This window comes from Cavia porcellus, unplaced genomic scaffold (genome assembly GCF_034190915.1).
Source record: "Cavia porcellus strain 051 isolate PalLab524CR breed Dunkin Hartley unplaced genomic scaffold, mCavPor4.1 scaffold_6, whole genome shotgun sequence".
Lineage (NCBI taxonomy): Eukaryota > Metazoa > Chordata > Mammalia > Rodentia > Caviidae > Cavia > Cavia porcellus.
Window position 1 is genome coordinate 43450750 of NW_026947489.1, and position 12056 is coordinate 43462805.

General features: G+C 37.4%; 1 protein-coding gene across 1 annotated transcript; it reads right to left on the minus strand.

Annotated features, from left to right (window-relative positions):
* Positions 1 to 2865: 2865 nt before the first annotated feature.
* LOC100717300 (histone H2A.Z-like) lies at positions 2866 to 3249 on the minus strand. The gene has a single exon (XM_063249697.1). It carries the CDS (start codon positions 3247 to 3249, stop codon positions 2866 to 2868), a length of 384 nt encoding a protein of 127 aa, XP_063105767.1.
* Between the last annotated feature and the right edge of the window lie 8807 nt (positions 3250 to 12056).

Here is a 12056-nt window from a genome sequence, read left to right on the forward strand (position 1 = left end):
AGTGGTTTCTGGGAATCAAATATTGCTATGAAATAGGAAGTTTATAGTTCCTGTCTCTCACTTAAAAAAGAAAATGATGTCTACCAAGTCCTCAACATGAACGTAACTACTATATACTACAGATATACAGTGACAATGTCTTTTTTTTTTCAAAAGGAAGTGATACCACTTTGAAGTGAATTGCATAAATGACTTTCGACATTCCCCAAAGTGGGATGGAAGGCTTTTATCCTCTAAGCCAGGTATATGTGATTTTATTGACACAACCAGCACTGACTTGAACTGACACCTGGTTCTGTTACATGATGGTTTTAGAAAGACCAGGTAACAGAACAGCTATTATTAAACAAAACTTCTTACATTTGTAAATGTTTCTTGATGTCTAAAACCCCTTATGGAAAATATAGCTATCCAACAAGTTAACATGTGTGCTTATTCAAGTGTATGTTTGGCAACTAGAATACACTAAAAGATTATGTTACTGTATGAGATTCTCACTAATGTTCCTGCACAGATGAACATTTGGCTATCTTGCTATACATGTTTTCTAGGCTAAGAATTTTTACAGCTATTAAGCTAAGCTATAACAGAAGCACTTGGGGCTGTGGTTGTCTAATTGTCTTTGTGTTAAATGTGGACACTTCTTTTTTCCTGAGAAAAATCTTGGCTCCAGCTAAGTGTTTTCCCTTGGCCTGTCTCTGTAGGGAGGAGACAAAACTTACTTTAATTTTTAGGCTCTATGTTCTTATTTATTACCCAGTTGAGCTGGACAGATCATAGAGCTGTGAACTTCATAGGAACATAGCAAGTCTTCAGGGAATAATGCAACCCCAATATATAGCTTCATCATAATGATTAAATATATGTTTATGAAGGATTGTTCAAAATGTGCTGTTTATTGAACCCCTTTGACATCATGAAAGTCATATCTTGACTGCTGAAAGTCACATTTTTATACCATATTGTTTTGGTTTTCACAGACTTGATTTTGATAAATTATATTTTACTTTTATTCTCTATTAGCCTTGAAAATTATACAAAAGCACTCTGAATCCTGTCAATAATAATGTCTATAACAGTAATAACACTGATAATCATGCATTCATTTGTTCATTCTATAAATATACTTTTGGTGACTTCTGTGTACCAGGTGCTTTCTTCTAAGCACAAAAGACAAAACTCTACCTTCACCAGATTTACGCATAAGTTGGTATAAGGAAGATAGGTTAAAAAAGAGAATGCGAGTTAATGATAAGGGAAAAGATGAGAGAAGGGAATGGGGGGTGAAATTTCAGATAGTCTGATCAGGGAGTGCGACCTCAGTGACAGATCCATGATATGTGTGTTTCACTCTGTATTTTACATAAGGATGTTGTTCACTATCTAATCCTGTGAGGATGTTCATTATATTACAAACTGTCCTCTTTCTGAAGACCCATGGGAAAACCTCCCCTTTGATAGCAGACTGGCAGCAGTTGGCATCTCTTGAGTAACTGGTTTCTTTTCATCTTTAGTGCACTAAGTATCACTTAACAGATCATGGTTACTGCTCTGTTAAGCTTACAAGGAAACCCGAAACTTTGGCATGGACCAGTAGTACTGACCTCACGCCTGGCTTCTCTTACCCTTTCTACCTTATTTTAGCTTTTGTCCCAATTGAGTCACCTGCTTATTTTATTTTATGTTGTTACTGCCATTTGCCTTGGTATGGATCCTTACTTTTTAAAAATGTAAATAAATGTCCAAACACTTAACGTGTGCACACACATACACATCTGTGTGCATCAGTAAACATATCATCATGTGAGGTATAGTGCATACTCCTTATCCGATTTTCCCTCAGACCAGGAGATTTTATCTGAAAAAGATTTTCATGCTTCTTGGAACCTTCCTTACATAGGTACTCAATAAATATTTATGGAATGACATCTTCGGTTGCAGCTGTAATTTAAATGAGAGAGATATACAGGAGTATCTTAAGAGTTTTTCCATTTGAATGTCAAACAAATGAAATTTTGCTGAAGCTCAGATTTTAAACTAATGGTATTCAAAATGTCATAAACCCTTTAAAGACATGAGGCAGGTCTGCAACATGATTGCTATGCAATGATGATGTTTTAAAACCCCTTCCTAAAAGTTTTTAATCAGTGGGTTTTAATAATTCAGGGATGCCAAAACCCTTCAAAAGTTATCAATCTCCACAAAAATTAGTTACACACAAGGACTTTACATACAATGTTAAGAGGGGTTTTGGAAACACTGAAGGTCATTCATCAACAAATTCATGTTTTTTTTCAAGTAGGAGTGTATACTTTTAGAGTTTTAGTAGCAAACGGTAAACTAATTTTTCACAGTCAAAATATTTACCTAAAATCCAACACCAAGATACAGCCAGTATCCACATTTTGTGATATTGTTTTGATCCTTTTATTTTCACAAAAATGTTTTGAGCTGGCATTATTGATGTGATTTCGTATCCAGTTTTTCTCCAGACAACAAGTAGTTCTTTTTTGGGGGAGGAGATGTGTATCCACCAGAATGGAAATAATGCCCGTACAAAACTAAATGTTTGTAACTATAACTTCAGCATCACAATTAAAATCCAGTTTTAAAAATGGTCAACTCAATCAAAACCCATAACTTCAGAATCAACACTTCCTTTGAAACCTCATTAACATTTAAATATGATTAAGAATACAGAAATTTCATTGGTTGGAAAGCTATCTGAGCATCTACTTGCTCAGACAGATTTATAAAAAGGCAGATTTGTGATTTTCACAGAGATGCAGGCCACTGGAATCACCAATGCTGGACGGCTGTCAATGAGTGTTTAGAGTTCTGTGATACTGAGGGATGCACTATCCTTTACACAGTCTTCTGTTGTCCTTTCTTCCCACTCAGAGATCTGAAAATACATGATATGATGCCACCACCCGCAACTGTAGTCTTGATGAGTGAGTCCAATTCTTCATCCCCAGGAATGGCAAGTTGCAAGTGGCCAGGGGTAATGCCTTTCACCTTCAGGTCTGTGGGTGCATTTCCTGCCAGTTCAGTGACCTCTGCCATGAGGTTCTCCAGTATGGCATGCTGTGCAGTGGCTGTGGCACCCACATGCCCGTGGCTGGTTGTCCTGGACGTCAGGAGTTGGTGGATGAGGCCCACAGGGAACTGCAGACAGGCCCTTTGCAAGCAGGAAACCCCTTTTGACTTGGCCTTGCCTGAGTCCTTGCTGGTCTTCCCCCCAGCCATTCCCAGCTCCGCTGAGGCTGAGGCACACAGGCCGTGAGCACTGTGCACGGTGAGGTCCACTGCTCCTCCCCTTCACCGAGATTCAGACTGCCCACCCACTGTGCTGTTAATAATACAGACTACACACACTTCTCAGTACCTTGTGATGTCTAAACGTAAGTAATTTTAAACTCCTGACATCCCAAATACATTCTTTGTAACAGATTATCACTGCTATGGAGGGAAAAAGCAAAGAAAGCAGCGCTTGGGGAAAGTGACGCTTTGTTGGTATTTTGACTACAGATTTGCTTCAAGAAACAGCACCCTCTTTGAAATGAAAGAATTTATCTGCTATTTAAAGGAACTCAGAGCTGAGATGGCTGGATACATAAAAACAGGGCACTGGTGTCTCCTTGGAGGTGCCCTGTAGAAAGTCCGCATTCACTCAGTTTGGAAAGGTCTGGGTCATCATCCTCTTGGTATTTCCAGTGCTTGTCCTGGACGTGGCAGCTAAAGATACCTAAATGGTGAGCAGCATGGCTGCATCCCGGCCAAGCTTGGTCTCTCCTGCTGCGTTACCAAAAGCTTGCTTCACGCTGAGCACCCAGTTTACCACGGGGCAAATGAGTAGTTCTTGGTATTAAAATTCTTTGTAAGCACCACTTTAATGGTTGTGTAGTAGCGCAGTGAATACATATACTGTAATACATTAAGATTTTTTATTATGCATTTAGATCCTCTCCTATCTGCTGTAAAGTTCATTTAGATACCTTAGAATCACACCTTTGTTGATATATGTAAATATTTGATAGATGGCCCTAGAAGGAAAATTACTAAATATAAATGTATACCACCATGAAACTAATGTGATGTATATTGTTTTTCAGAAAGTTTGACCCAGATATACTGGCCCTAGAAGTATCTGCTCTATGTCCTCCTTGCCAGTATTGAGCAATAACATTAAAAACAAAATAAAGAAACAAAATTTTCTCTTACTTGATAGATGGAAAATGGTGCCCTTTTGACTTTCATCTGCATTTCTTTCATTAAGAATGAGGTTTACTTTTAAAAACAATTTATTACAGTAAAAGATGCCTTGCCATGAGTGTCCCTCCAAATACTCCCACTAAGGAGGTTTACTTTTAAATCCAGGGTTTTGGAATCTGTCTTTTCTCTGTAATGAGCAGTGATGTGCTTGCTTCACTAATATGTCAATTTTTAAATTTTTATCTAAAAAAATTTCTCAGTAAAGTTTGGCTCTTTTTCATGTAAATTTGACATTTAAAAAATGTTTATTCCTAGGTATTTCATCTTTTTGATTATTGCAATGTAAAGGGAATTTTTTCATTATATTTTATAACTGCTTATTACTGCACTCATAAAGGTGATAGATTTTTATCTATTTGTGTTCAGACTGGTTTTCAATGAATCCTCTTGGAAAATTTAGATATATTCTCATTTCTTGTCTGCAAAGAAATGTTCTTTTTCTCTAAGATTTATACTTCTTATTTCTGTTCACTGACTTCTACTGTTTAAAACTTCCAGAATAATGTTACATGATAGTGTTGACCCTGGCTATTGTATAATTTTCTTCTCATTTTAATGGAGGTATCTGTAATATTTCATTGTTAAGTGTAACACTTTTAGCCTTAAGACAGGTCATTATGAATAAGCTGAGAATCTTGTTAAATTTCTATACTGTATATGTTATCATGATCTTACAGTTTATTTTTCACTGGTTTGTTCCTTTAATATTTTTTTAAAAAATTAATATTGAATCTGTTTTTGTATCTGGGGATAATTTTTGGGGGGCACGAAGGGCAATTCTTTAATTTTTTTAAAATTTTATTTAAGGAGAAAAAAAAAGCAGAGAAAGGGTACAAGTTATGCAGATTTACAGAAAAAAATAAACAGTAAGAAATCACCAGTTAATGGATTACATATTGTCATCCCTGAAACAGTTTCTCAAGTCACAAAACTAAAGCTTGTAAAGTGGACATTCCAACAATGATACTGCAAACAGTTCTGTTCAATGATCCAACAAAACTCAGTGATATCATTTTCTATCTTATACACTTACATATACATGCAGTTATATCATTTAGAGTACTTTCTTTTCCTCTTTTTTGTACAATGACAATTACACATTTTGGGTTTTGTTACTCCCACAGTTCTTATTACTTTTTTGGAAGGGAGTAGAACCAAATGTGACATAACAGAACAGAGTCAGTCAAATCAAAAGGATGGACATAATAGATAACGTAAAAACAAAATACCAGGTGATCAACAATGGTTACCATACTGCCTCTTGCTATCTTAAAAAGAATTGCCTATATCATCAGTTATAATAAAATTGAACAAAACAGTAAAGAACAAAACCAACAAAACCAAAACATTGGAGACATTGTAGGTCTTCAAAAGTAGATAAAAGTCATCGAGAATGGGCGTCATAATGAATCTCACTATCTCTCTAATCTCACTATCTTCACAGCTGTTGCCTAAACTTTCAAACCTGGTACTTGATAGTCAAAAACAAGATGGTGAGAGTAATACAGGGCTTTAAATCAAGATAATGGAAAGTCAAAGTGGGTTACTATAATATATCCTGCTATTTTTATTTATTTTTCCCTTAATTAAAAGGATAAAAAATAAAAAAAAGTAAATAATGGAGTGGAGATTGAGATAAAAGAGGGCATTACAGCAAAACAGTGCAGATCAAAACATAACCATTTAAGCAGAATAGTGTTTTACCACAAGATAATCCTGACATAAAAGTAGTTACCATATTGTCTCTTTCCTTGAAATCCTTGAGTACAACTTCGTATACTGTAGCATTAAATATATCAAAACAATGTAAAACCATTTAAGAGAATGACAGCATTACAGGGTATTTAGAATCAACTAACAGAAAATGAACAATGGTTTCTGTATAATCTCCTTGTCCTTAAAAGTTTTTGCTTATACTATCGTACATAATAAAATCCAATAAGATACAACCTGTTTAGACCAATGGAGACAGAAGAACAAAAGCTTAATGAGACTTCAAAACAAGATGATACGAAATCAGTATTACCTATTAAGACGTCATTTTCTCCAAAATAGCTGTTCCTATCATCCAATCTTCTCTGCCTCATTTCTGTTGAGCTCTTTTTCTGTCATTAGTTGTCAGTTTGTCTTCTTCATTTTGTTCGCTGCTCCATTCATTGTGGCCTCCCCGCCACTATTTCTGGATTCTTTGTATTTTTCTTTTTTTAGAATATCCTGCAATACTCTCTGTAGAGTTGAATTGGTGGTTGCAAATTCCCCCAGTTCCTCTTTATCCTGGAAGCACCTTGTTTTTCCATCAATTTCAAGGGACAGTTGTGCAGGATATCTCAATCTTGTCTGGAGATTATTATCTTTCAAAGCTTGAATTATTTCCCCCCACACTCTTTGTGATTTGATGGTTTGTGCAGTGAAATCTGCTGTACTTCTGATGGGTGTTCCCTTGTAAGTGGTCTGTTTCTTGTCTCTGACAGCTTTTAATATTCTGTTCTTGTATTGAATTTCTGGAATTTTTATTATTATATGCCTGGGTGTTGCTCTGTTTGGGTTGTAGGTGGCTGGGGTCCTGTATGCCTCATACATCTGAGTATCTTTACCTTTTGCTAAATTAGGAAAATTCTCCTGGATTATTTCTGTGAGTAGCTTTTGTAGTTCATTTGTTTGTGTCCCTACTTCTTCTTTTATGTTCTTAATTCTTAAGTTATGGATCCTCTTATCATCTTCTTGTCTTTGTATTATTGCTGTTTGTTTCTTTGTTACTTTTAAGAAGTCTTTCATTTCATTCTCCCATGTTACAAATCTGCCCTCCAGTACAGATAGTCTGTCCTTAGTTTCTTTCAAGCTGTTATGCCAGTTTTCGATAGAGTTTTTAGTTTCCTGGTAGTCCCTTTGAACCTGCTTCACGTATTCTATGCTTTCTCTATTTTCTCAATCAAACAATTCTCCCCTCTTTTTCTGTTCTTCCATTCCACCATCCATTTTTTCTTGGGTGGTGCCTAGCTTCAGGTCATTAATAACTTCATTCCTGAACTGATCTATGAGGCTCTCTAGATGGCGCTTTATGTCTATTGGTGTGGTGTCCGCTATTATCTGTTTCTCAGGATTAGGGGCCGAGGAGCCTTTCTTGTTGCTGCCTCTTCCCATATTCTTTGTTCCTTATATATGCAAGCTTATATAGGAGGCCCAGCTTCCCTCCCTGTTAGCCACAGCCTGATCAAATTGCGCTGGCTATGTGTTCCCGCCCACTGCAGCACACCAGGAAATTCCAGACCAGGCAGCCTACGCGGGGCCCGCCCCTCCAGGCCACCCTCAGGCTCTGGGATCTGGGTTGTGCTAGCCTATTGGGTTTCCGCCAGCAGAGTCACGTAGGCTAGGCACTTCTCACCAATCCTGCTTGAGAGGGGGACACGTGGCTGGAGTCGCTGCAGCGCCCCGCTCCCGCAAATCTGCCCAGTCCCAGAATGTCCTCCGCTGGAGTCAAACTGTGGTAGAGTGTCAGTTTCTCTCACTCACCTCACCACAAGTCAGTGCACGGCTCTCCGCCCGTCCTGTTTTCAACTCCGTTCGCCGATTCCCGTTCTCAGAGCTTCCACTCATCCCTCTCTTTGCCAAGCTGATGTAGACGCAGCCGCCAGGCGGCGGGAAACCCAAATCGCGGCTTCCAATGGCGCGGGCTCCAGCCTCCACACTGAGGCCCCTCTGTTCCTATTCTAGCACCAGGACTACATTTCAAGTTGGTTTCTCTCAGCCCAGTTCGTTCCTGGGTCAGCAGAGCATATCTCCACCTGCTTATGTCTCCTTACTCCGCACCATTCCTGAATTCTGAGCCGAGTCTTTCAGAGAGCCTCCATAGCTGCTGCTATCTGTCTGCCATGTTCTCCCGGAAGTCGAAGGGCAATTCTTTAAGTGAAGCTAAACTGAATTTCCTAGCACTTTATTGAGAGTTAGTATTGAACTAAAAAAAAGTGTACAGCTTTCTTTTTTCTTTTTTATTAAGTTTATTGGTACATTTTAGAGATATATAATGATCATATTCATCATAGGGAATTTGTACCTGCACTTGATACAGCTTGATTCTGTTCTTCCCATTCTCCTACCCTACATTTAATTTCTTTTCCCCTCCTTACTTACAAAAGCTTTGTTTCCATTTCTTCCACCTTTTCTTATGTTACTTTTCCTTTCCTTCCTTTTCCTCTCCTTAGTTCCCCTTCTCATTTGAAAATTTTCTTCATATTTCACAATATCTGTTATACAGTTTGATCCTAATTTATACTTTTAATTTAGTATGCCAGACAAAGAATGCAGTATTTACACTTGTCTGATTTATTTTACTTAAGAGTGAGGTCTCAAAGTGCACTCATTTAATTAAAAATGTCTCAAACTTAGTCTTCTTTAGGGCAGAGAAGTACTCCATTGTATATAAAAACACATCTTCTATATCCACTCATCAGTTGATGGGTATGTGGGCTGTTTCCAAAATTTAGCTATTAAAAACCATGCTGCATGGGTGTGTATATACTGCCAAGGTATGATATTTCAAATTCTTTCAGGAAGATACCAAGAAGGGGAATAGCTGGGTCAAGTGGAGCCTCTTTAATCCTAGAGAACTACTTGGAATCTATTTTTCCTGCAAATACAATAGCTACCCCTGCTTTTGTTCAGGTTCCTAGTACATGAAGTATTGTTTTCTATCCTTTAAGTCTATGAATTCCTTTTTGAATTAAATGGTTTCTGAATATAGTATATTTTTGGATCTTGCCTCTTGATCCCTTCTTACAGTCTGTTTTCCTTTGGTTGGTGAATTGACATCATTAACATCAATCGTTATAACTGATTCCTATTGACTTATCCTTGTCATGTTATTTTCCTATTGTTGGCTCTTTTTTCCCCCTCTGGTTAATTGTTTGCCTTGCTTGGGGGATTTATTCTGTTGGGGTTATGGACTTGCAATCCTTGTTATCTCTTTCCAGAGTGTCCTTGAGAACATTTTGGAGTCCTGCTTTGGTGTTCATGAATTTCCTTAGGTTTTTTTTTTTTTTTATCATGGAAGAATCTTATTTTTCCATCATTTTTAAAAGATAGTTTTGTGGAGTACATCAGTCTAGGTTGGAGGTTATTTTCTTTTAGAGCTTGAAATACTTCACACCAAGATCTCCTTGACTTGAGAGTTTGTGTTGAAGAGTCTTTTGTGATTCTGATGGGCTTTTCTTTATAGGTGATTTTTTTTTCTCTAACAGTTTTTAATATTCTGTTCTTGTGCTGAATTTCTGGAATCTTGATTCTTATATATGCCTTGATGTCATTTTTTTCTTGTTATTGGTTTTGATCATGGCTAATTGGAGTTCTATATATCTCACTTATCTGTATATCAAATTCTTTTTTCCTGCCGGTGATTATTCTGCTGGTTTTTAAAAAAATGTCATTTGTGCTATCTCTTGCCTTTTTCTTGACTCCAGTCAATATTTGGCTATTATTCTTTGCATAGTATAGTAGCTGCTAGATTGATTTCTCAGAGTCCTTTGCTATTTTTTAAATTTTATTTTAAAGAGGGTAAAATTAAACACAACAAAACAGAACATAGGAAAGCAATGTAAGAGACATAAATTACAAAGCAAGACAACCAGAGATCTTCACTATCATATTTTCTATTGTTTTCTTCCAAACAGTTGTCCATAGCTTCACATACAGTGAATTCATACAAAACAACATAGTATAGAACTGATCAGAACAGGATGATGAAGGCATTTTAGGTCTTCAAGACCAGATAACAGGGAAGTCGACAATGGCTGCTATAATGTCTCTCATTCTCTTCAAAATAGCTGTCCATACCTTCATGTATGTTGAAATTAAACAAAACAAAACAGACTAAAATCACTCTGAACAAAGAATAATAGTATTGCTGGATTTCACAGCATGATGCTATGGAATCAGCACTGAGTACTGTAGTATCTCTTTTTCTTCAAAGTAGTTGTTTATTTCCTTTGCTATTTTTAAGAAATCTTTCTTTTCATGATCACTAACTGCAGCCCTGTCTTCTTTATCTGAGATTCTTTCCTCACTTTGGCCCATTCTGCTGTATATACTTTCCATGGAATTTTTAATCTCCTGGATATCTGTTTGAATCTGTTTTATGGATTCCATTTCCCTCTTATGTTGGGCATTCATGGTTTCCATCATTTTCCTAAGCTTTTCCTATTTTTTAATATATATTTGTTATAGAGTTACTAGGCATGCCTTTTATTATGGTCATCGTGTCTGAAATTATCTGCCAAATTATTTCTAATTTGATTTTTTTCCTAGAGCTTCATTCATTTGCTTTGTTTTTTCCATTGTTGCCTCTTTGGTGAGTTCAGATGGGTGGCTTTTGGAATGTTTCACCTCATTGCCCCTTGAGTTAGCCTTTGGTGAGCTAGACATCTAGGGTAGCATTTTGTTTGAATGTTTATTAACTTTCTTTTTTTAAAATTTAATTCCTGGGTTGATGCTTGTATATTGCTTATAATGAGTAGCTTTATTGCTAGTGTTTAGAACCCTAAAGAAATGAGCGCTTCTCAGAGGTGTCTTCCAGGTGTAGCTGGCTTTTGAGTGCTGATTTTGTTGCAAGATTCTTTCTAACTCTTCAATTTATTGGGAGTGAGTTGTTACAACCTACTTATCCCAGCCACTGGTTCTTTTGCACTGGCCTATAACGTTTTCTATGACACTGAGGCAATCAAAATCTCAGAATGCCAGGTAGAATAGGTGGTTAGAACATTGTTTGTTTAAAGTAGTATAATCAGCAACAATAATAGCATAAAACACAGCCTAGAAATGACAAACTGAGGTAACAATTAATTTGCCACCCTTAACTATGAGCTAGATTTGTGGTTATATTAACAAAATCTAAAATGAACCAGAAAGTTGCATGCAGTAAATAAACCCTCTACTATCAGCATAGAAAACGTAAAAGAAGTTAGGAGAAAAAAATGGAGAAATAAGGGGGAAGAGATTAAAAGGAAGGCTGAAGAACAAAGGAGGATCACACAAACTCTGGGAAACTGGTGAACAAGACAAGAAGGAAAGAGAAAGAGAAAAAAAAGAAAATAATAAAAAATGTCCACTTTAACGTGTGTGTGTGTGTCTCTGCTGTCACAAATAAACAATGTGGGCACAGAGAGCCCTACTCCATGTTGATTAATGCTAACAGACCAGCACCTAATAATTGCACTGAGCCTGCACATTTATTTCCACTGAAGTTCAGGCTGGTTTCTGGTCAGGATGCTGGAATCAGACTGGTTCAGCAATTGATGTACTTCTTGCTGGCTGGAATTTGGCCTACTGTCTCCAGACAGAGCCAGCAGTCACTTTAAGTTCCAAGCTCAGTTGGCCTCTCTCCAAAATGGCTCTTGGCCAGTTGCCCTCTCCTGTAAGACATCTGACCCACATACCTCAGCAGCTACAGCAGTCCATTGCATTCACTGCTGTACTCCACTGGTGCATTTCTCCACGGAGGCCTCTGGAGTTGCCAGTAGTCACTGTGTGTCTGCAAGTTCTCGTTATGCTTCCCGCACTGTGTGTCCAGGCTCAGGGAGAAAGCACTCCCTGCTATCTTCCTCATTTAAGTTCCTCTTTGTCTCTCCCTGTGGGCTTCCCGGGTCCCGAGCATCTAATTTTCTCCTTTTTCTCTTTTTCACATTGCTATATTCTAGTGTTCAGACACCAAATCTCAGGTTCTTTCTCTGCTCCTTAACACTCTACCATCTTTCTGGAAGCTTCAAGAAGTGTATACTTTTCTTATTTCAAAC

Coding starts and splice junctions, on each gene's coding strand:
- LOC100717300 (XM_063249697.1), bottom strand. CDS start 3,249: ATGGCTGGGGGGAAGACCAGCAAGGACTCAGGCAAGGCCAAGTCAAAA.